Source organism: Cygnus atratus, chromosome 1, assembly GCF_013377495.2.
Source record: "Cygnus atratus isolate AKBS03 ecotype Queensland, Australia chromosome 1, CAtr_DNAZoo_HiC_assembly, whole genome shotgun sequence".
NCBI lineage: Eukaryota > Metazoa > Chordata > Aves > Anseriformes > Anatidae > Cygnus > Cygnus atratus.
Genome location: NC_066362.1, coordinates 185,602,310 through 185,626,380, shown reverse-complemented (window position 1 = coordinate 185,626,380; position 24,071 = coordinate 185,602,310). Strand labels below are relative to the sequence as shown.

The following is a 24,071-nucleotide window of genomic DNA, read 5'->3' as shown; positions in this document are numbered from 1 at the left end:
ATTTCCAACCAGTTACCAGGTTGAGGCAAGCATTGCTAATACTGCTGACAAATTATGCTATTAAAGATGGGCTGTGCTTCCTATTGCATGCATTACACTGACACTATACTTTCTTTCCTTTCCTTTTCTCCTGTGCCATGCTTGCTGTGTAGCAAATGGAATCTCTTGCAGTAAGTTGAAGTTCTTTCATATTCTTTGTCCATCTGCAGATGGACTAATACACCCTGATTTTACTGGTTTATTTCTAAGCATGTTTTCCTTTTTTGCTACAATTTTCCTGTAGAATATGTGGTTCTACATGCAGTGACTAAAATAATTTACTAAGGTGTGTTCTGTGAAATCTAAAAATACTTTGCCAAAATTCTGACACTTTCATATTCTGTTTAAAACTGTCATGTACATATTTTTTCAAAAATCAAGCCTTTGAATGAAATAATATGCTGGAGTGGAAGATCAGTTAATTGTTATATTAAAATTCCTATTTTTTTATTTGTCTCAATGAAAAACTACAATTTATAGTTGACAGTTGTTTAAAATCGTTTTTGTTTATACGCTGATGAATACTTTCGCTATTATTGGTTACTAATCCTTACTCAGGAAGAAAAATTATTTTTGCTTGATATAGTGACTAAATACTGACTGAGTCAAACTTGAATGTTCAATTCAGCCTTAGTTCATCTTAATGCAGGTTAGCAGCCAGAAGGGTAACACTGAATTATCGTGCCCCAAGGACTAAAAAATGGTGTGTCACATGCCAAGCTATCGCAAAATAGATTTTTTTAATGTTATACCATGTCCTGGTTTTCAGTTAATCTTTAACTCCCTAACAACTTGAAGCGTATGTGTGTTTAACTGCAAATTAGCACTACCAGTTCTCCAAAATTTGGGTAGGGTGAATTTGATCCCTACTGGATATCCTCGAGGTGTGTCCCTGCTACTGAACCAGGACCAGGGAGCGAGCGTGCCTCCCCGCGCCGGCATTACTGGTGCACTGTTGGCACCTTCCAGGGCTGGGGTGCCAGCCAGCCTCTGACATGCCCAAGCATCGTTCAAGAGAAACCAGAAGCCAGAGTCTTTTCTAGGAGGTTCTTCAGATAATCATTGTAGGAGGAGGAAGGTTCAAAACATAGATGCAAGCTTGGCAGTTCTGTGTGGCCTCAGTTACAGAGAACGGTCACCGAGCAAGTTTATTTGTCAAGACCCTCATGCCCTTCCTCATTCTTTTGGCCACTGGAAGATTTAGTCTATGCGTGTAATTCACTTCTGTCCTAGCAGGTCACCCAGGTGTTCCCTTCCATTTTCCCCACTGCGGATGTGCCTGGCCAGGTTGCCCCCACCACCACCCAGTGCTCTCCTCCTGCTCCCACTCCTCCATCAACCACCCATGTGATGGGGTTCAGAGGGAGAATGGCTCTGCCTGGTTTTGGCAGTGCTCTTGGTTGACTTGTTCATGGCCAAGTAGCCTGAGGAACAAAGGTGAGGTCTTCCAAAGAACATCTCTTTTGACCTCAACCCTTGGGCTTGTCTGTCTCATAAAGAAATTTTGAGAACCAGAACGCTAAGGATATGGTTCTAATTTTGGCTTATTAATGGGAGCCCTGGCACTTACATATTGAAATGGATGTAAACAAACATTTCAGTCAAATTAATGCTTAGGATGTTTTTAAAGAGCTTTTTTCTTAGTATTTGTGCTGGCATTTGCACTGACCCTGATTCAGCAAATAGCCAAAATATACGCTAGTGGCCAAGCATGTGTCAAGTGCATTAAGAAGGCAAAGTCATTAATAGCATCTTCTTTTTTTTTCCATCATGTTTGGCATGAACCTCTGCTTTAGTTCCTCCAAACAAATGGAAAGATCACTGAGCTCACACTTGGTCACTGTGCCTGTAGAGAAGACAAATCAAATGTGGTTTGAAGTCTGCAAGTCTTTCCTGCTAAAGTGACAGGAAGCTTCTTGACTTGTACTTGCAGATTTTTTACTTCTGTAATTTGCCAAAGATGAAATATTCCTCCCTTCCCCACCATGATCCACCTGTGGAACTGCAAGATTCCTCCTCTTGATGACACACAGATACCAGGACCATTAGCATATTAACTTGGTGTCTCTGGCACACATGCTCATTTCATGTTACTTTGATGTGTCTGACACTTTGTGTGGTGCTGCACATCACTCCGGAAGAAACAAGTTAGTATTCATGTAAGAGTATCTACTTAGCTGGGAAAATAAATTGCAGAAGCCAGATGTCCTCTTACACATGAAACTCAGTCCATCTGTTGTATGGTTTCATTAAGATGGTGGAAAATCCACGAGCTGGCATTTCCTCCATCCCACTCCTGGCTGGATTTTATTTGCCTCTCTTCTTCTCCTCTCAGAGGAGCAGGCAGGAGCTTTGACTCTCTTGGACGATCACTTCATTGCTTCTCTACTGGATTTCCATCCTCTCAGAAGAGGTCTTTGACTATTTCTGATTTTTTTTTTTAAAAGTTTTATCTTCTGTGTGGCAAAGTCACTTCTCCCATATTCTGCCTGTGCTTTCCAGCTGCAGTGGGGTCAGTAAAGCTAACCTATATAAACTGCTTTGAGATTGGGGCTGATGTGTGCTACATGAGAGCTAGCAATTATAATTTTAATTTTCAATGTCTTTTATGATTTACCAGCAGAAGAATGAGCATTATTTGCTTTCTGAAGTAGTACATGACTATACTTTAGTAAAATTATGTTTTTTTTGAAGAATTAAACTATCTCAAATGTGTTTTACTGATTATTAGAAACTATCCCAACTTACTGATCTTTGTTAATTAGTTCTTCTATAAATCTCTCCTTAGCAATTGGAACTGTGTCAGAGATTATATAAACTCCACTTCCAGCTGCTGTTGCTTTTTCAGTCCTACTGTAAACTTATTGGACAAGTGCATGAAGTCAGTTCCATGCCAGAGGTATGTAGCAAACTCTTATACTAAAAAACAGTCCTTAATTTCATGTTCTTACTCTTCTTTCCATGAACTTGCACCAAAGACTACACGATTTCACCCTGAACATGAGTCTGCAGACAAAATACTTTAGTATACCAGTATACCAGCATCCTCATTAAGGATTAGTTGAGATCCAGTATTTTTTGTAGTTGAATGTACTTTCAGAGACTGGTTTCTTCTGTAAATTGAGTCTTCAAAAGTCATTTCAGTCAGTGGTAATTAACTAGAATGATATATTGAATCTTAACTTTGCTCGCACGCTTTACATGTAAGGGAGTGCTCACATGGTGTAAACATCTGCAAATGAGTTTTGTTTTGTTGTTGTTTTTTTTTTTTAATTGAGGTTTTAATATTTAGGGGATATGAGCTTTCTTCACGCAAACAGAAAATCTCCCTTTCCTAGATCATAACTGACTTTATCTGGATTTTTGGAGACATATAGACCAGGAGTACTTGTTAGCATGACAGTAACAAAATAATGTGGTAAATTAATCTTAATATGGATGCAAAATTGAGGTTTTTACTGGAGTTATTTATTGTAATCTCCAGCCATATAAACTGTCTCCATTGCATATATGTTGTACTAGAAACGTCTGCAGCAGTTTTAAATGTTTTTGCATCCTCTTGTACCTGTGGAAACTAGGTGTTTAGTATAGAACTACTTTATATTTTGACTGCAAGTGTACCTCCTGATCCTGTTCAGTGGATAAACAAATTGAAATCAGTTAAATGCTTCCCAAGAGTGCTAAAAGTATTTTAAAAACATAATTAACAAAATCCTGTAATTTCATAAGTCTTTTTAATTCTGACATTTTTACAGGGATCCTTTAAGTATTTTTGACACAACACCCTATCTCTTTTGATCTAAATAGCTTTCTGGTTTTGGATATATCTATGTATCTTACATAAAGAAACACTTCACAAGAATCCTGTTAGTCAAATTTATTGCCAACAATTGCATAAAAAAACAAACTGCTTTGAAAAACCTTTGAGGTGATCACTTTAAGTTGAACAATCGTCGTTTAAAGAAGGGTAGTAACATAACTTGCTATTCCATATATTTTTTTCCTCCTGTTGAAGTGTATATATTTTCAACGATTGAGAAGTTAGTGCACTTTGCTTGTTGCTGTAAAACAAAATTTCAAGCTATAAAATATATTTTATGACAGATTCTGATATTTTACAGATTCTCTAGCAAATGGAGATGGTTTGTTTTGTTAGATGTGGTATAGTAGTACAAGGAGCTTGAATATTTATTGTGTCTTAAGAAACTGTTCTCCAGGCTGTCTTGTAATGCGACCAGGCTGCTTGCTTCTAAGAGAAGATAGGATACTAGGAATCTAGTGTTAGAGTAGCCTAAATTTTAGAAAGGTTTTGTATCCTTCATTAGAGAATTGATTTCTGTAGCTGTTTAGCAGTTGTCTTTTTTAGATTGTTATAAATGATGCACCCTATGGAAATGAAGAGCAACAATATGAGGAATAGCTGTTTCACCAGAAAAATAGAATTTTTTGCTGGAATCATAAGCTATTATTTAAGGGAAGGTCTGTTTTTAGTTCATGTGACAGTGGTTATTTCTAGCATATATGAGCATGTAAAGGTAGACCTATAACTTTTTAGCCTGGCAAAGGGTTGTAAAATTCTGGTCCATCTGTTAATCATATCAGATCCTGCATGTGTTTTGTAAATAAATAACAACATCATTGCTAGGAGAGGTAAATGTTATTTTCACAAACTTTCCTGCCATGATATGAAAACAGTAGCAGAAATAAAAGAATATTCAGGTGCGCTCCTGAATGTTAGCAAGCCAAAAGATTAAAGAAAGCTCAATGCATTTTAAAGCTACACAACAAAAAACTACACAAATCTGTAGTCTGTATTTCCTTATACTGAGCACAGAGACCAAGAAATGTCCTTGTGTTAAAATGGGGTCTTTTCCATAATGTGTACATCTAATGTGCTAATAAGAACAGATTTGAAATAACTACTCTCTTTGGTGCCTACCAAAATACCCATCTCATAATTTTCTCATTGGAACAGCTGTTAAACATGTCAAGAGAACTGAGCGAGTTGAAGAAAAATCTTAAGGATGCTACTGCCGCAATTGCAGCTGAGCCTCTGAATGTGGAATCTGAGCCCACATTCAATTCTACAGAAGCAGCTATTCAGTCCATGCTGGAGTGTTTGAAAAACAATGAACTTGTTAAAGCCGTCCGACAAATAAGAGAATGCAGGCAAGTTTTACTACATGGTTCCTGTTAGAATTCCATGTTATTGGAAAAGCATGCATTTATTATCCTCCTAACTTTATACTAAATGTAATGTGCTGAGTCACCGTAATTTGTTTCATATTTTTCAACAAGGTACGTGGGGCACTGATATTATTAACTTTTGTGGGTGTGCACCACAAGTAACAATATCAAATTGGTAATACAAACACGGATGCTTACCACAGCAAAGATGTTTAATTGCATAGCACAGATGAAAAGTACTTCTGTGAGGCTCTTAAGAATCTTTTTATAGAGCCAATTCCTTAGCAAGTGTATGTCACTGGCATCAGCTAACATTCAGCCCAGTTTCACTTCACTTACTTGAATTAGTTTTCTTAAGCTTTTTGTTTTTGTTTTAGAAAACAGGAATTTGCTTTTATGTGATTTCAGTGTGTGATATCACTAACAAATGAGTTGCATAAAACAGTGAGTTATTTTGGTTTGTAAATATGTGCACGTCCATTCTCCTTTTAGAGCTCTCTGTCACCTGGTTTCAGTCTGTGCTAATACCCCATAATGATGCACGCATTCTCTTCCTCTTTGATTGCAGGATTTTGTGGCCCAATGATATTTTTGGAAGTAGCTCTGATGATGAAGTCCAGACACTACTGAACATTTATTTCCGACACCAAACCTTGGGTCAGACGGGCACCTATGCACTGGTGGGCTCTAACCAGAGCCTGACTGAAATCTGCACCAAATTAATGGAACTGAATATCGAGATCCGCGACATGATTCGCAGAGCCCAGAGTTACCGGGTCATCAATACTTTTCTTCCAGATTCCAGCGTTTCCGGCACAAGTCTCTGACAGGACTCTCGTGTCCTCTTTCAAGCTGGGAGTGCTGCCCTGCTGGAGTGAGGTGGCTCAATGTCTTCTCAGCCTTACAAAGGTTTGGTCAAACTGTACTCACTCTTGTTACATTTAGGATTTCTTCTAAAAAGATATGGGCTGAACTTCAAATGTGTAGCAATACTGTAAGGACAAAGGTAGCATAGAGCATCCAGGACAACATCCTTTGTTCTCTGTTGCACAAAAAATCAGTTAGCATTTCACTGAGCAACTGCAACTCACTACTGAAGAAGTGACTTCCATTGCATACCAAAGCCTACTACACTGAACAATACTTCCTTTATAGCAAATTAATTTTAGGTTGGCAGAAGTGCAATGTTTCCTTCATGAAATAATATTTTTTGTTAAAAAAAAAGAAAAAAAAAACTTGTACATTTTTTCCTTTTTTTCTCTTATTTGGTTGAGTGAAAGATGGGCAGAATGAAGCTGGCCACAGAATCTCGCAAACTTGTTGGTCAAAAGCTGAGAGCCTGTGTATATGAAACAAATTGTAAATGGACTACAATTTAATGTACACTGTAATTTGAATATTATTACTGTATCTTAAAACAACGAGCTGCTATGAAGTACATTTCCTAATGTTACTAGGCTACTGTCTCCGAAGGTACTGGATCACATTGCAGAGGTCTGTTCTTAGGCCCACAAGTATCATGAATGGTCTTGGTAGATTTTTCCTTTTTTTTTCTTTTTTTTTTAAAGGATCTTGACGGCTTTTTACTAGAGGGTTGCTTTTATGAATATATTTATATTAAAGGATGGTTGATCTAATTTAACTTGCCATTTTGTAGGAGAAAGTCCCATCACAGAGTCAAATCTTTTGAACTGTTAATGCATGCATATTTTTATTTAATATAAATTTTGAGTATAAAAAGTAAAAATATTAATGTGAAATGCAAGTTCTCATGTTAAGCTTCTTTAAAGAGATGTCCTATTTTATTTGTAATGTATATATATGTCATAACTGTATGTTCTTTTTCTTACATTTAACTGCTGTCCAGTGTTAAATGTATGCATGTAAATCTGTTGCACATCTGAGACACTTTTATTCTGACAACTATGTAACTTATTCACTCTGTAAATACACTTACCGTTTTTGTGAAGTAACTTTGGTTGATATTTGAATCAGTACATCCACTTAACTAAAATATAAAAGTCATATAATCACAACAGAGTATGTGCTAGTTGTGAAGACTGTGTTCTTATCTGAATCTATACAGCTGCCAAGGGTATGGATGATAAGCAGCCCCCCAAAGTCCCCTTTTTCATGGCTTATGGCAAATTTGTTCGTTAAAGTGACCAGTGAGAAGTGTAAAGATTATTTTCTTTCACACTCAGACTCAACCCAGAAGAGCACGTTGACTAAAGCAGTTTCTTAACTAAAAAAAAAAAAAAATCCCAGTTGCAGGCTTATTTCTATTAAAAGCATCAATAATGAACCTATTAGTTCCAGAGTTAGTTTTCAGTCATTTTGTTTGTTTGTTTTCTAATGCTATAGGTAAAAGAAAATCTGTCCACACTGCAATATCAGCCTAGGTTCTGGGAATGCAGTAAAGCCCTCTCTCCTTTATCCCTTTTTCAGCTTGCTTGCACAAATTTAAATGGACACTCATAAACACTTGCACTGATGCATAAAAGGGGTGGAATCCACAGAGTGCTGCAGCCCCATTGTAGTTGCAGGACAAAATAAACACAGGGCAAATCCTTTTCAAAAGAGATGCTATTTATCACTGAGTTTTTCTTATGAGTAAACTAACCCACAATGGTTAGAGAAGTTTTCAAACATCAGTTACATATTTCCACTTTTGAAAGCTATTCAAAAACTGCAGCTGGGGTGGTCTGCAAAAATTTTAGTGCTCGGTGAAAGTTTTGAATGGTTCTGTCACTTTGCAAAGTTGTATTTTACAGATTGCAGGAAAAATCAAGTTTAAAGGGACAACAGGAAGTCATCCAGGCCCCTTGAAGCAGGAGCAGCCATGAGGTTATATCAGGTTACTCACTCAGGCCATCCAGTTGAGTGTTGAAAACCCTCAAAGATGAAGAGTGCACAGCTGCACTGAAGAGCCGGGCTCCATCCTTCCTCAGTAATAACCGCCTCATGGGTACTTGTAAGCTACTGTTGGGTCTCACTGAAGTCTTTGCTTCTTCACACTGAACAAGCCCAGTTCCTTCAGCCTCCCCTCACACAGCAAGTGTTCCAACCCTGCGACCAGCTTGCTGGCCTCCACTGAACACATGACAGCTGATAAATATCTTTCACATATTGAGAGCCCAAACCAGACATGATAATGACAAAAGATGTGCTCTCATGAGCTCTAACTAACACGGTCAGTCACTTCCCCAGCTCTATTGGCTCTGCTTCTGTTGATAGGAGCCAGGATATTGTTGCTGCCCTCTGCTGGCTCACACCCACCTCACTGGAATTTCTTCTTGTCTCTCCTAAAAATCACAAGGTTGCCTTCAGCCCATTTCCCCAGTCAGCTGAGATGCCTCTAAGTGGCAGCACTGTTCTCAGCTGCATTGGCTGGTTCCCTCAGCTTGGTGGCATCTGCAGATTTGCCGAGTGCATGCTGTTTCCTCTTTCACGTCACTGCAGTGGAGCAGGACAGGTCCCAGGCCATGCCTACTGTGGTACCCCACTTGTTACTGGCCTACAGGTAGAATCCCATTACCGTGTACAACATGATTCATTTGATCCTGCACAGAGATGGGAGCAGACCTTCTGAGGTTCTTTCCAACCTAAACTATGGTGTAGTGCTTCACATATACAACAAAGGCCATGATGCAGCAATCTGCCTTTCCTTGTATCATTTCTAGACTTGAGGAAGAATAGGAACCATATTCCCATCCAGGATTCTGGCTGCATTTTGTCTCCATGAAATCTGATTCAGTTATTCACTTGTTACATTTGAGATGCCTTACAAGACTAGGAAGTTTCTGTCTCAGCTTTTATTCTAATTGGCAGGCACTGGGAGCTATTTTAGTGATATTAGTACACATTACCTCTGTAGAATTTATTATACTACATACTAGATAACTCAGCCCAAAAAGTTTGAGATGTTAGCTTATACTTCTCCCTCCAATCAACAGACATGAATCAAAGACTGTACATCAGAATAAGTAAACTTGTGTTTGATTTTTAAATATACATGTGGCAGGGAAGAGAGCAGTATGTATGAGCTCCAACAAACACATGCAGATACATTTACCACAGATTTTATACACCAGAGCATTATTTGCATCTTCCACACTAGTTCAGTTTGAGTGAAGGGAGAAGTTGCCTAAAAGTAGACTGAAAGCAAAGCCTCTTTTGTTTAGGAAAGTGAACAGGTTCCATTTCCTTACATATAAACTTTTTTCTTTGATACTTTCTTCTTTGATTACAGCAAGAGGAAACTAATGGGTAATAAACCAGTGCAAACTTTTATTAAACTTTATTAACATATATAATAGTTAAATATTTTATAAATACAAAAGTCCTTATCCATTATCCAATGCCAGGTCAAAAGCCTAAGGTCAAAACATTGCAAGAAGACTGACAAAGTGCAAGTGCAAAATGGGGCACGCAGATCAGACAATGTATTTGAAGCTGTAAGTGTTATCACAGGACAGCCTCTTGCCTCTGCAGCGGCCACAAAGTTCTTGGCGATGAGGTCTCTTGAGATCAATGTGCCTTTTCTTCTGAGGGCAGGAGCAACGAGTCTTCGAACAGGTCTTAGGAAAGACATTAGTAGTAGATCAAGCAAGTGCACTTTGTTAGACTGACATTTGTTTTCCCTTAATCATAGGATCATACTTGAGCTGAAATGCTTAAAAGAGCTTTTGTGGTAAAAAAAAAAAAAAAGCTGTAAAGTTGTAAGAGCCTTCTCATCTAGAAATACTGGTCAAAACCCTATCTATCCTGCATGTGGCAAGACAGGATGGTGTAGGAAGAGAGAACCATTCACATAAGCTATCTACAAGATGGAGACCTATGCTATTACACCATTCCCAAATAAGGCTTCTAGTACTTCAACAGAAAATTCTCTTCCAGGTAAAGTCAGTAAGAAATTCAGCAACTGTAAACCATTGGAGTTCATGACAAACTGGGGCAGTCTTACCATAATACAGAAACCTACTGTAAAAAAATACTGTAACCTACCTGGCACTGGATTGCTTCCACACGATAGGGATTGAAGCCCTTCTGGCATTTGCGACAGAACTGTTTGAAGTACACCTAAGAAAAACAAGTTCTCAGTTACTACTGAGACTTACTCAGGATGTCGAATATGGCTGTCCTAAATTTGTGCCAAAAACATGATTTCTCAGATTTTGTGTTGTACTTACAAGCATCAGGAACAAGAAAAGACTTGATGTTACAAGTTAATTACCTTGTTACTTCCAGAAATGCACCACACATAAGCACTCTCCCATCTGGTCTTGCAGTCTTTACAGTGGAAATAGCCGTACTTCTGCTCCAAGAACTGCGGGGAGATAAGGGGTCACTCAGCAGCCCCCCAGCCACCTGGCCCAGCTCCCCTTACACCACCACCCACCTCCACAGCCAGGGGGCTCAGACCTGGAGGGAAGGGGGAGGGGGGGGCACCACTGTGCCTTGCACACCTGGAAGGCTGCCCGGCGGCCAGGGGCTGCAGCTTCTTCCCGTGACGCCTTCGACTGCCCCTCGGTCGGCGGAATGGCTGCTGCCTGATCATCCTGCTGCTCCCCACCACCATCTTCTGCCTTCTGCTCCTCAGGGGTGGCCACAGCCACCTCATCCTTCTCATGGGACCCCGCAGCTTCAGGCAGCGTGAAGAGGCGGCGGTCCAGCACAGGTGAGTAGAGGGCCATGCGCCCACGGGCACAGAAGCCAACAGGGCTGAGAGGGCAGCCGGTGGGCAGTGTGCGAGGACCAAGCGAGCACTGCACAGCAGCATCGGCCCGGGGGTTCACCTGCACCCCGACCTCCCTGGTGTTGGCTCGGCGAAGCCGTGGGGTCAGTCCTGGGCTCACCTGCGACAGCAGGGCCTTCAGGTGGGCCCGGCGGTAGCTGTCCAGGTATTCAGAGGTCAGCGGGGTGGGGGGCCCCCCAAGGAAGGGACCGAGCCCACTGCTCTTGCTCTGCTTCCAGCTGGGCTGCTTCAGCACTGGGTCCCCGCCACGGCCTGGTGTCATGCCACCCCTAAAGGTCTGGTCCCTAAAGCTCTGGTAGGTGCTGAATGGTGGGTAGACAAAGCCCTCCATGGCTGCACCTGCAGAGAAGTCAGTTCTAGGAGGGCTCCCAGCCCTGCCTTTATCTGGTCTTGGAGAGATGGTGTTAATTGCTGCTAACTGATGGGGAAATTGGGCCCAGCTGGCTGGAGGCTGATTGCAAGGGAACAGCTGCCAGGCCTGCCATCCTCTCTGCTCTCTGATTGTCCCTGGCCATGAAGTCGCTGCTCCAGCCATGGGCTTTCCTCCCGTGCCTAATTTAGGGTACAGAGTCTGCCTGTCCCTTTGCCAAGGGCACACGGCCCAACCTGCTCTGCTTCTGGAGGCTTCATCGGTGGCTTCGTGTAGGAAATGTTGCTCCAGGGTTAGATGTAATGATCCATTCTGGGCCCTGTAAATCCTCATTTGCTCAGGAAGCTGCGAGTCAATGAAGGTCTCTGCAGAGCTGTGTGATCAGAAAGCTGCACCAGCCCACCAGACCCTGCGGAGATTGAACATAGCTCAGCCATAGCTGGGGCAAACGGAGCTGTCACGGTGACGGAAAGTCTGCCTGCTGGCCATTCCCTCTGTTAAAGGTCTTAAAAAAAGGAAAAAGGGTCTGGGAAACTAACAAAGCCCAGATAAACGGGATATGCCACAAACAGCCGAGCAAACAATGAGGGCCGTTAATCTTTTAAAAGAAGTCCTTGTCATTGCTAAAAGTTCTGAACACGCCCATTACTTAAGGATTGCCTACCTACAGCTTTTCTATCAACTGTGTTGTTTTAGAAAAAGATGGGGTATACTTCAGTTCCTGCAAAACTCCAGAGGGAAAACAGTTACACCAGGAAAAGTGGCTTAATATCTGTGCAATAAAATAAATTATAGCAATTCAAGTACTTACATATTAGACTAATAGTCCTTTGGTAATTACATCACTTTATTTACGTCAATTCTAAGGTAACATAATTAACATTATTAAATCATGTAAACAGCGTATGTGAATCTTTAGAGACTAAAGAATCCCCAAATCCTTGGACTTGCTGTGATGCTAAATAATTCCTTTGCATGACTCCTCACCATCTTTATAAAAGCGTAGCATTATAAAATCCAATGGGCCAGCAAAGGAGGGGCTAGAGAAGAACAGGTAGGGATGATGCCTTCAAACTTTCACACTGTGTATAAGAAAGATCCTTTCAAGTGTCTGAATTCTTGGTAGAAAACATTTTTACAGAACAAAAATGGATTAAGATTCAAGAATAACACAGTTAAAAACAAGATGGGTCAAGGTTGCACACTATGTTTGGATTTTCAAAGTACCATCCATATCAACTCAATGGAAAAAAAATAAAATTGTGAAGCAGATTGAGCAGATTGAGAATAAAATGGAAACTACATACTATCACCCAAAACAATGGTATGGCTTCTTCTACAATGCTATGGGAAGAATCAGTTATTGCACATCCACAGGGCTTTGCAGGATTAAAGGAAACTAAGTTTGCTGGAAGGAGAAGGGACACAGAAAATTATCGTGTGAAGAGAATCTGGAGGTGACACATGAGTAAGGAGGCATGATAAAACTGTAAAATAATGACTGGTATGGATAGGTAACTAGAAGCCCTTTTATAACACAAGGGCAGGTGGACATGCAGCTAGAATGAAAGATGGCTAACCCAAAATTGGCCATTGGAAGAGTTTTCCACCCAACTTGAAGTTATTTTATGGACTCCTTGCTGAGGCCAAGAAGGTATCAAGGGTCAAAATGGGGATGGGCGTGTATCCAGAGGATAACAGTATTTTATACTAGCCATAATAACAACAACCTCCGTAATAAATTTCATGTTTTGAGGCCTACAAAAGCACCTAACTAAAAAGATTGGGTTGAGATCCTCCCAGGCAATGACACTCCACCACAGTATCGCTTCCTGTAAGACTTCTGGAGACTTTTTTTCTGGGGCATTGGTGTTAACTGCCAATAAATGGTTGGACCATGTCAACCTTGGATACAACCCTTGGTCCTGCACGCGTGTAGGGATGTGTGAATAAAAGAAGGATGACTTTTGGATCAGAGTATAGGGACTGAAAAGCAAGATCAGTGAATATAGAGGGTTGATATCTAGTCAGCAAGGCGTTTTCCGGGAAGGGATGAGACGTTATTTTCATACAGCATACATTTTTTTTTTATCTAAGCCTTTTTTCCATTTACTTTCTAATAAAGATTTTTATGAGACAGCTGTTACATGGGTTATTTTATACAGCCTTTTATCAAAGAGAAAACGAATCCTCCCTTAAGAAGAATTACTCTAGAAATAGGTTTTCTGTATGCTGCTATTGTTAAAGAGAACTTGGGCAGAAACATTTTATCCCTCACGGTAGCGGACACCCAAAGGTGCAGTGAACCCATCGCTGTGCCGACACACAGCGCCGGTGCCACCACAGACACACCCTTGTAGCGGGGAGGACGCTCCCTGTTTGTGTCGTGGGAAACCGCACGCGTAGGGAAAGCATTTACACAACAGGTTCTGTTCTGACTCCGTTTTTCCTCCGCCTCCCCGGCCCGCCGAGCCGCGCTGAGGGGAGGAGCGAGCCCCGCGCCACCCACCCGCCAGGCGCTGAGGCGAGGCGGCGACCGCCATTTGCCCGCCCCCCGCCCGGCACGGCGGGAACAGCGGCCGGCCTGCGCGCGCACGCGCGGCTTGTGACGGAGCGTTGGCGCCGGGATTGGAACGGCGGTGGGCGCGGGGGCGCGCGGCTCGGGGGCGCGCAGCGGAGCGCGGCCCCGCGGCCCCGGGGGAGGCAGGCCCCGGGCGTGAGGCGATGCGGCGGCGGCCGCCGTGCCCTGCCGGGGGCCGGAGGGAGGTAAAGGTCCCGGGCTGAGGGAGGGCGGCTGCGGGGGGCGGGGGGCGAGGCAGGTGGGATGCCTCCCCTTCTGGAGCCTGCTTCTGAGGTGGGTCCCAGTTCGTCAGGCTTGAAGTGAATGGCTTAAAGAGTGTATATTATATATTATCAGGTGTTTGTCTTTCAGCAAATGGCTTAAAGAATATATATTATATGAGTATATACACTTCTACAGGTGTGTATAGGGCATCTGTCACGAGGGGAGCTGGCTTTATGGCAGGAGAAGTGAAACGTGTCACGATGAAGGTATCCCAAAACACACAGGAGAGCCTTCCTGCAGTCTGTGCCCTTCTCGTGAACACGGCTGTGAAGCTGGCAGTGCCTCACAGGCCGCTCAGTGTGTGAGCTGTGGCTGTGCGAGGACACACCGGGGCTGTCACTGGCCTGGTGTGAAGGAGCGGCTGTGGGCAGCTTGCTCTACCTGGAATGCTTCAAAAGTATCCTCCCAGTCCTGTATTTTGTCTGGTATTTGTTGAATATTCATATTATCTCCAATGTAAGTCCTCACACTCACTTGTTTTCGTACCATGGTCACCATTACGATGGACAGGTACCGCACAGCCACATCACACCCGCCAAGAGATGCAGGAGAGCAGGGTTAGGAGCTGCCCAGCTCAGCTCAGTGGGAATGGGACCACCAGACAGAGCATTCTAATTTCTCCCCAGAGTTCTCAACACACGTTCCAGTAATCTTACGGATCAGAAAATGGCTTGCAGATCTGTGGAAAGACCGACCTTCTTTGAAATATTTAAGACGCGTTGCAGTGATTCAGGTACAGCATAACTACACTAAACATGTTCTGTTAGGATTTCTTCCTGGACATTGATATTTTATACACAATTGCTGTAAGCTGTACGTTCCATATAGAAGTACTATGCAACTTGTTAGCTGTTGTGCTTGCCCCAAATCTCTATTTGCCATTACCTACTTTTTTAATACAATTATCTTAATTGTAGTTTTTTTCATAATGTGTGTTCAGTTGCTTTTTTGTACTTTTTTTTTTTTTTACCTGGGTTTCCTTATGTACTTGAATGCAGGCCAAGTTTAGTCTTTTGCCAAATGTGTCAACAGTAGTATATCTCAATGTTAAAAGGAACCTGTTTAACTTGCCAGTCTGAGAAAAATAAGGGATAAACTAAACTTAAAAGACTTCAAACAAACTGGATATTTATCTGCTCTTTGGTTAGTTTTGCTAATGGTCTTAGAAGTTTAGCAGACTTTTTTTTTTAACACTTTGCGGGTATCAGAATTCAGAGCTATCTAGAATCATAATAAGCAGAATTATGGCAGTGGAATCAGAGAATCACTTAGGGTAGAAAAGGCCTCCAAGATCATCAAGTCCAGCTGTTAAAGTTGGTAAGGAGTAAGTTACACTGTTAAAGTTGGAGGGGATAAAGCATTTTCTTGCTGGCATGTAAATGCCTAATAAATTTTTGCATTCTGTATACAGCATTAATTTTGTATTAATTTACGACTAATTATGTCCTTTTGTGCATGTCATATTGAATGGAGATTGCCATATTAATGTGGGAATATAGTTTAATAACATACAAACTCATACCTTTTACCATACGTTATTTGCATGAGATTTGGCAGGTTTCTTTTTTATTAATGTGGTTTTCTCTGTTTTTCTTCACAGACTTAGGGCCTATAAGTCTCAACTGGTTTGAAGAACTCAGCTCAGAAGCACCCCCATATGAACCTAAATTGTTAGGAGAACTTGATGGTCCCATTGATCAAACTTCTTTTAAAACTCCAAAGGCAAAACCCTTCACATACAGCCAGCTGGCATCAACTCCACCGATTTTTAAAGAACAAAATACAATAATGCCACCTTTTTCTTCTCCTGGAAGAGAACTGGATCAGAAAAAAATAGGAACAAGTGAGTAGATTTTTGCAAAACTGTACGTTTAAAGGCTTCTTGTGTGCTCCAGACATGAGGGACTTTTCTTTTTTTTTTTTTTTTAAACCTTTGTTGTTTGCTGGTGACTCTTAATGTAATAGATAATGCTACTGCAGAAATTGTATAAACAAAATGCTTAGCCTTAGTAGGCTTGTGAAGACCACTTCTAAAAATGTAGAATTAATCTTAATGAATTTAGCCTGACAGTAAGCTGATAATGCATGCATGCACGCAGAGTACACTGTAGAAATCTGTCCTAGTCCCAGTACTCTACATGCTGTTAATACAAGGATTATATGAGCTTGTTGGTGTGGTGACTGAGAACCAGAGTGAGTTTTACTATGTTTGACTTTTGTTTTACACAAAATATCTGAAAAATATTTTCACGAGAGAGGGTGATGTTTATCATGCTGAAATGTGTGATAGTAGGAAGCTCCTTAAGCTGTCTTAGAAAATTTAAATACTAAGCTCTTTGAGTTAGCAAAACTGTAAGACACAAGAAAAAAAGTGACAGAACTCCTTTCCAAATGGAAGAGAGTAAGTTCTATGTTGGTACTTCTCATGACATTATTTCCAAATCCCATGTATGTCATGAAAGTGCATGTTACTCTGCTCCTTTTTAATATACCAGCTAATCATAGTACCCATTCTTCTTGGACAGAAAGATTAATGTTTTTTATGGAGAATATGTGCAACGTTGTATGTAAGACACTTTTCCGTGGAAGAATATAGAACCCCTTTCCTGCAGTTATCTCATTTGTACATCTACTGTGTCTGTGTTGTGTCCTCCTACCGACAAGAGGAGCTTTTCTCAACAGGTTACGCGGGACACTCCTTACTTCTGGAGTTATTCTTTTAAAGGTGTCGAACTGTTTCTGTTCCAATAGAGCTTTACACCATTGCTTCCATGGAATGCTGTTACCCTGTTCTTTTCTCTTAAGTTTATTGTTGAACTTGTGCTCAACTTAGGTGACTGTGTTTCTTCTAACCTCAGCTATTCAGGCTTAAACAGCATTAAGTCCCTAGTGAATTCTTGGTAGCACTTCCTAAGACGGAAACAAAGGAGACCTACTGTCTCATTTGAAACCCCTTTCTGTTTCAAAGGGGTTACTTTAGCTCTGTGGATGCTTGTTTACACTCCTTAGTGAAAGGAAGAAGATTATTACTAAAGTTTCTGTGGTTACCTGTGGCTGGCCTGAGGTCTTTTTCTCCCAGTTTTATTGCTTGTAGTCAGCTGGCTCACACACCTGGGTTTCCTTCTTGTGAAAGTGAGAGCATGGATGGAAGCTGATGGATTTCACCTTAATGTGGTACTGGGATGCAGGCGTGCTGTGGACTCAGGAATTTAGAAGCAGAGAGAAATACGGAAACCTAGGTGTAATTTCTGAGATAGAAATCACTTGGAAACTTCTGACTGGGAATTGTTTTGAGTGGATGCTTGCTCATGTAAGAGGTTCCTTGTTGAGAGGATTCTGCTGCTTTGGTGGGCATACTTTCTCTTTTATATGCAGAGCACAGCATAAAAATATCTGCCAGTACCAGAGGCAGCACCTCCAATGACAGTTCCAGAAAAAAAAAATATATATATATATATATTACTTAATGCTGCTTATTCTAATTAAGAATTCTTATATGTCTTAAGTAAATTTGAGAGAGAGATGATGAAAAGTCATGCTTTTGTGTACTAAGTTTCTTCTAATGGTAACTTCTACAAGGACAAGACATGCGCAACACAGTATATATGCACATCATACTAAAACTGAGTGTGTAACTTGACTAATATCTTGGAAGTACACCGAAATATTTATCAACTAAGGTGACAAAATGAGTTATTTTTGGTTGTGTGTGTGCATTTGGCATAAATATATTCATTTTTGTTTGGATATAGAATTTGAATATGCTCAAAACACTAGGGAAGGTCGCGTTAGATGTGATTTTTGGTACTAAAAATCAGGCTTTGTATAATATTTAAAGCTTATATTTACACTTCAAAATTGAAACAGTTACTGTAAGATTGTGTTGATTATTATATTTTTTTTTAGGCAGAGAGAATTTTACAAGTCCAAATATCATAGGAAGAAAAAGAGATCAAGAAAATGAAATACTGGCTTCTCCTCTTGGTACCTGCCACAACTTCCTTGCTGCCAGGTATCCTGATGTGTCAATGCAGTATAAAATAAACTGGATTTTAAGCAAAAAGCAGTATTAAAACCACTGTATTCATCTGGTAGACTTCTTCAGAGCAGTGAATAAATCTTTTATATTTTGTGTGTTTCTGATACTTATAGGTTGCTAAGAATTGAAAATAAAATGCTAGCTAGTTCTGGAAACTTTGCTTGTAGGTGTTCTTGCTATCTATTTTTCTGTTCCTTTGTAGCTGGCATTTGACAGTTGTTAACACTGTTTCAGCTTCCCAAGTCCTGGATATCCAGCGCAAGTAATAGCAGTAGTGCTGTACCATGTGTTTCTAAAGTAGTAACTTGTAAAGCTATTTATAATATTTACTGTGATTTTTTTAGTAATGGCCTCAGTTTCTACATCTGATAGCATATTTTTCCATTTAATCTGCTCAAAGTGCTCATGTTGGTTATAAAGAACAGTTAAGTGATTTATTTAATTGAAATAGATTGGGCCAATTTCCATGGTTTCATACAGCATGTTAAAAATGCATAAATTGTATTGAAATCTAGTATAATATTTGTCAGACAAGTATTGAAAATTAACATTTCACAAAAGAAGCATTTTATAGTTTGACATAAACATATGGTAAGCTTTAAAATACTAACTGGTGGTTAGAAGAAATCTACGTTTTATTTAGTCAGAGAAACAGTTCTGATTGCAAAGAGAAAATAATGGAGGCAGTAAAGTACATAATGTCTGCTATAAATATTTATTACTTTCAGAAATTGATGAGTGAAATTATTTTTTTGTTGTTGGCAGCCCAGCTATTTTAAGGAATGCTTACAGAACACCGCAGAGAAGTAATATTCCTGGTTTGTATTTTCACTTTTTGGTTTTACGAAATACCTGATGTCTGTAGATGTAAGTCCTCATTTCTTAGACTAACCTTTTTGTACTTATTACATAATTTTTTTAGGACCATATGGAGGCTTGTTTTGCACACCAAAATTTTTGGAGGTAAATATTTTATTCCTGCGTTTTGCTTTCTTTTCCTTAGTATGTTTAGAGTTCTGTATAGGAATAATAAATGTATTTTTAGGTCCGAACTCCAAAACGTATTTCTGAAAGTCTGGGGGCAGAAGTGGATCCAGATATGTCCTGGTCAAGTTCTTTAGCTACGCCTCCTACACTTGGTGCAACAGTAATCATAGGTAATTCTAAAAATGAACAGTTGCTAAGGGTTAAAACGTCCGGTTTTGATGCTGGAAGTTCACTGAGTGTGAATTTCTTTGTTTTTATTTTTTTCCTTTTACTTATCTATTTTAAAGGACTAAACTCTTACAATGATGCTTTGTGGGTGACTTTAAATAATGTAACCCTAAATGGAAGAAATGAAATTAAGTGCATCTTTGCTTTCCAAAAGTTTTTTTCTTCTGTATAAGGCCTTAGGGAATATTCATTTAGGAACAACACAACAAAGCCTAGAAAGAGGATTGGGTAATGATTCCGTATATTTGCTCCATCACAAAACTAGATACCTGTTACGTTAAGTCGTGTGAGTACATTTATTAAGTTTAAGGACATAGCTTGTTGAGTAAACTTCCCAGCAGCCATGCTGGCTTCAGCATTTTAAGCCCTCTCTCTGTGCTCACCATTGTATTGATGCAGGTAGGACGGACTGAGATACTCATCCAATTGCAGACCCTATTTCCTAGGTTATTCAGACAGGGCAACTCCTGGGCTTTATTTACAGTGCAGCTGCACAAACAGCGGTGCCTGCATAACTGAGGGTGAGAGTGAGTGGGTGATGGCTGCTTAGGTGGCACTTGGGTCAAGGCTTGACGTTTAGCACCTCTAAAGTGTTGCTGCAAGTAGAATTTCTTTAGTGTGATAAACAAGCAAAATGAAATTTGACTTTGAAACTTTAAATGTGTACAAACGTAAACCATGTGCATGCAAAGCACCTAAAGCGTATTAAGAATGCATGCAAGAATCGGGGATCCCCTCTGTCAGTAGCTAAGGGGTGGTACTCTTCATGAGGCTACTGAATTGTGTCATTTGGGGCATTCATGGCTTCAGAAAGATGTGACTTGGAGAGAAAGTACCCATAACTGTAAGCTACTCTTCTGAGAAATGAGTTCTGGTTTGAACTCTTGTAGTCTCACTTTCTGGATGAGCATACTAGTTTGGGGTCCTTACACCCGCTTTCTACTGTCTGTCTTCTGTAAAAGGAGAAAGTGAGTCATTTGGCTGTTACAAGAGGGGCTTCAGTTACTAATCTTGATACCACGTAGTAGCCCAGATGTCATGTTTATGAAAGGTGTTACTGCAAAATACAGCTCTTCGTAAGGCATCTTAAAAGTAGGGTTCACGCTCTCCTTTTGTCATGTAGGTGAAAAGATATTCCTGTTCGGTGGAAATGGAAGGCGAAGGAAGAAAAGTCAAATTCCTTACAGAAACTTGAAGATCTTATCAAGATCCCATGACAGAAAAAAATAGACTAGTGCCATGAGTAACCTCTGGAAAGGGGACTGGTGGTAGCAGCAGCCACATGCTATGGTTTCGGGTGTTTTGTGCTGTTATGAAACTGCATACTGTCCCTCAGACCCACCTGCAGGATGTTTTAATTAGAACTTTTCGTTACTTTTATTAGTATTTTGTTTACATATTTCAGTTGCATTTAAAATAATCAAAAGAAAACCCTCCCAAAGCACAGCTTTATTTGAACGTGTTTGGCAAATTCACTTAGGAGCAAATGAACTGACTTCTCTGTCTTTCTTCTAAAGCTAGGGAGACCGATTCTATTTCTGGACTAAAGCGACAGGATGAAAGAGCTGAGATAGTAAGTGGTTTTAAGAGCTATGCTCTTCTTTAATTTCAGCTAAGCTGTTTAGTTTTATGCTTAGATCCCTTGAGCCAAGAACAAATAATTCTGCCATTTTCATTCCAGGCCCTTCTGTCTGGCTATTTTAAAAACTTACTGCTCACAAAACTAAGGTTGCAAAGCATGACTGTATTTTCAAAAATAACCCCTTTTGAGGAATATTTTCACTGTGTTTAAAATACAAGTTAATAAATAAAAAAACAAAGCTTGAATTGAGCTGCAGTGGGAGTCATGCAAAGAAAAATCAAAGCTAGGAATTGCAATATACTACTTATCTGAGGGTTTGTTTGCTCAGCTGTATTCCCCCTTCTGTCAAAGCTCTGAGAGTTATAATTTGGCTTACATTGTTCAATAAGTTCTTGTACTCAACCGTTTTCCCAGGAGTTAAAATTGAGAATTAATTTCACTCCTTCGTTAGGAAGGAGAGAGTTCCCACTTAATTTTAAATTGACTCCATGTATATGAAAGCTGGACGATTATTCGACTAAAGAACAGAAACATCACTAGTGGGATTTTGTTACAAATTTACACTTCATTCTTAATACCTGAAAATTCACAGCTAGTACTTGGTAACCGTTGGTTTGTTTTAAAAACAAACTATAAAAACACGAAGTCTTTCTCCTTCGTTCCTTTTTGAGAGACTTTGCTTGTTGTATACTGCTGAAGCCATTCGCTGCCCACATTGCCCTGTGTTGGTTGCAGAGTGGAAGCTGGTTTTCATTGGAAATGGAGATTATCAGCTTATTTGTTTACAAGAAGTATATGTATTAAAGCACTCCTTTTTATTGTAAGAGATGCAGAATTACTCAGGTATTGCAGCTGTTCAGTTGGGTGCTTTACTCCTACTGCCACTGGTGTATACAACAGCTGATATCTTTGGTTTACAGGTTTTGCACAACTTTTCTTCTGACCATGATGAATGTCCTGGGAAGAATGATACCAGTCTGCTGTCCGTACCAGAGACAGTAAAGCTAAATGCTGAAGATGTTACCAAAGATTTTGGTATGTATTGATGCTTTACTAGTGTTACTGAGCATATTGTGAAGCAAGACTGAGGGTTAAGTTACATGGTATGTCTTGAGCTGACCTTACAGCTTATTTCCTCTGCCAGCTGTGGATTCTCACTTCCTGAATTTGTTAGCCGTTGTAAAACTATTCTGGCAATAAAAAGAAAAAAGTCAATTTCTGTTAAATCAATGAATCAAACCAGGCTACCATGTCATTGGATGACAACCACCTTTGTGCTGGTATAAGTGAAGGTGTAAGGCCATATGGGAGAGCTGAGAGAGAAAAAAGGTACGGGGCAAGACTACTACTGGCTATAGGATAGGTTTAGTTTAAACGTGAACTTTCAGCCTGATGCTCATTATTCTGTGGTGAGCTTGTTTTTTATTCTTGCTATATATCCTTTCTGTACTGATGTATTAGTAGTTCAAAACATGACAAATCCTTTAGGAAAAATGAATGTTATCTTTTTAATGAATGCAGAAAATACTTAGAGAAGGAAAAAGAAATGTCGATTCTGTGGTCTAATGTTCATTAGCCAACAAGTGAAAATATACACTCTAGTTTGATCTTTTTGATTTTGTTGAGAAATGGTGGCAGAAGGGACGAATGTTAACAGAGAAATTTATTAAGCATGCATGGGTGTAGAAGGGTGTTGTAGAGATTGACACAGACTAGATGAAGTGATGTGTGAGGAGGATGTCTTTAGGATTTTGTGTCTCCTCCTTAACTGAAGGGAATGCCCTAAAAACACTGTTCCGTGATAAATGTGAGAATTGTGACATAAATAATCAGGTTAACATTGGACAAGGAAGGCTGAGAATGCTGGGCTCAGGAAGCGCTGTGGGTTGCAGAGCAATACATGCTCCTCCTTGTGTGTTGTAGGTTCGAGCATGCTGAGAAAAAAATGGGGGTGATGGTAAACATAATCAAGCCATTTGTAGTCAGTAAAATGCTTTTAGAAATAAAGGACTAATTAATCCCCTGTGCTGCATTCCAAAATGCATTATTACACACCATACTACATTAGAAAAGCCTGGTGACAATAATGTAAATAGTTAAAAATAAGAGGAAGAAGAAACCTTCTGTTTTTTCGAAGTACAAAAGAACTTCTGCAAATGGCTCTTTTTCTATCTTCTCCTTGAGAATAGTTAACTTGGCATTCAAAGATACAATGTAAAAAGAAAGATAGCTTGGATCTCCAGGTCTGTAGCTTTCAAATGTTAGTTTTCTCTGGAATAGTGTTGTATTACCATGAAAAAAAAAAGGAGTTTTCTTAGGAATATGTTTTCTTTCAGTCAAAGAGATTATTTATATTGTGCCAGTTAGGTCTTTAATAACAGTGAGAATGAATATATGCGCTCAGACCAATGTATAAGAACTACCAAATATTTCAAAGACTTTTAATGTATTTTTTGAGTTGTAACACTTACTTTGGGGAAAGAGGAAAACTTTTTTCTTTTCCTGATGTAAACTGATTTACATGTAGTGTAGCAAGAGATGCAAGATGTGTACTGTCATTTATCAACACTTCAGATTTTCACAAAAGGAGCTAAATATGCACGTGGTCTTTTCTGTTTGTTTATAACACCATCATTAATTCCTAAGGTTTGTAATCCTAGTTCAAGTAAGCCTAAGGTTTGTCATTGTAACACTCAGCTTTAGGCATCTGGCCCTTGTAGCAGAATTTACAGCTTTGTTGTACGTATTCTTTGCAACCATAGTAATTTGTATGTTGTCTGGGAAGCTATTTAAATTGAAAAGCTAATTGGAAGCATAAAATTCTGTAACATTTTATCCTGGCCCCGTTGACTAAGACTTCATAGTCTTTAATTCAGAGAACAAAATTACATCATTCCCTTCATAACCCTCATCAGAGTAAATGGTGTTGTCTGTCCACCTCAGTGTCTACAGCTATTAATGAAGTAGGAGAAATGGATTTAATACTCTACTTCTAAGGATTTAAACTCAAAATAGGACTATGTTCTGACAGTCAGT

General features: G+C 39.9%; 3 protein-coding genes across 4 annotated transcripts in view; 2 read left to right on the top strand and 1 right to left on the bottom strand.

Moving 5' to 3' along the window:
* Positions 1-7,196, top strand: part of FRY (FRY microtubule binding protein) — a 164,922-nt gene extending 157,726 nt beyond the window's left edge. Inside the window, exons 59-61 of one of the 2 annotated variants that reach the window (XM_035542616.2) lie at positions 2,828-2,938; positions 5,015-5,208; positions 5,795-7,196. In XM_035542616.2, the coding sequence (XP_035398509.1) occupies positions 2,828-2,938; positions 5,015-5,208; positions 5,795-6,053 (564 nt within the window). In that variant the 3' untranslated portion in view covers positions 6,054-7,196. The remainder of the gene's footprint in view (positions 1-2,827; positions 2,939-5,014; positions 5,209-5,794) is intronic. The other variant, XM_050715879.1, reaches the window with a different exon arrangement.
* Positions 7,197-9,662: 2,466 nt separating this feature from the next.
* ZAR1L (zygote arrest 1 like) lies at positions 9,663-11,315 on the bottom strand. The gene is made up of 4 exons (XM_035542652.1): positions 10,695-11,315; positions 10,463-10,555; positions 10,234-10,308; positions 9,663-9,806 (listed from the first exon to the last, which is right to left on the bottom strand). The coding sequence occupies exons 1-4, from the start codon at positions 11,313-11,315 to the stop codon at positions 9,663-9,665; spliced, it is 933 nt and encodes a 310-aa protein (XP_035398545.1).
* A 2,700-nt stretch (positions 11,316-14,015) lies between these two features.
* Positions 14,016-24,071, top strand: part of BRCA2 (BRCA2 DNA repair associated) — a 38,291-nt gene continuing 28,235 nt past the window's right edge. Inside the window, exons 1-9 of the mRNA XM_035542404.2 lie at positions 14,016-14,120; positions 14,826-14,932; positions 15,800-16,042; positions 18,106-18,211; positions 19,004-19,056; positions 19,161-19,201; positions 19,284-19,395; positions 20,971-21,026; positions 21,956-22,070. Of these exons, the coding sequence (XP_035398297.1) occupies positions 14,866-14,932; positions 15,800-16,042; positions 18,106-18,211; positions 19,004-19,056; positions 19,161-19,201; positions 19,284-19,395; positions 20,971-21,026; positions 21,956-22,070 (793 nt within the window). The 5' untranslated portion in view covers positions 14,016-14,120; positions 14,826-14,865. The remainder of the gene's footprint in view (positions 14,121-14,825; positions 14,933-15,799; positions 16,043-18,105; positions 18,212-19,003; positions 19,057-19,160; positions 19,202-19,283; positions 19,396-20,970; positions 21,027-21,955; positions 22,071-24,071) is intronic.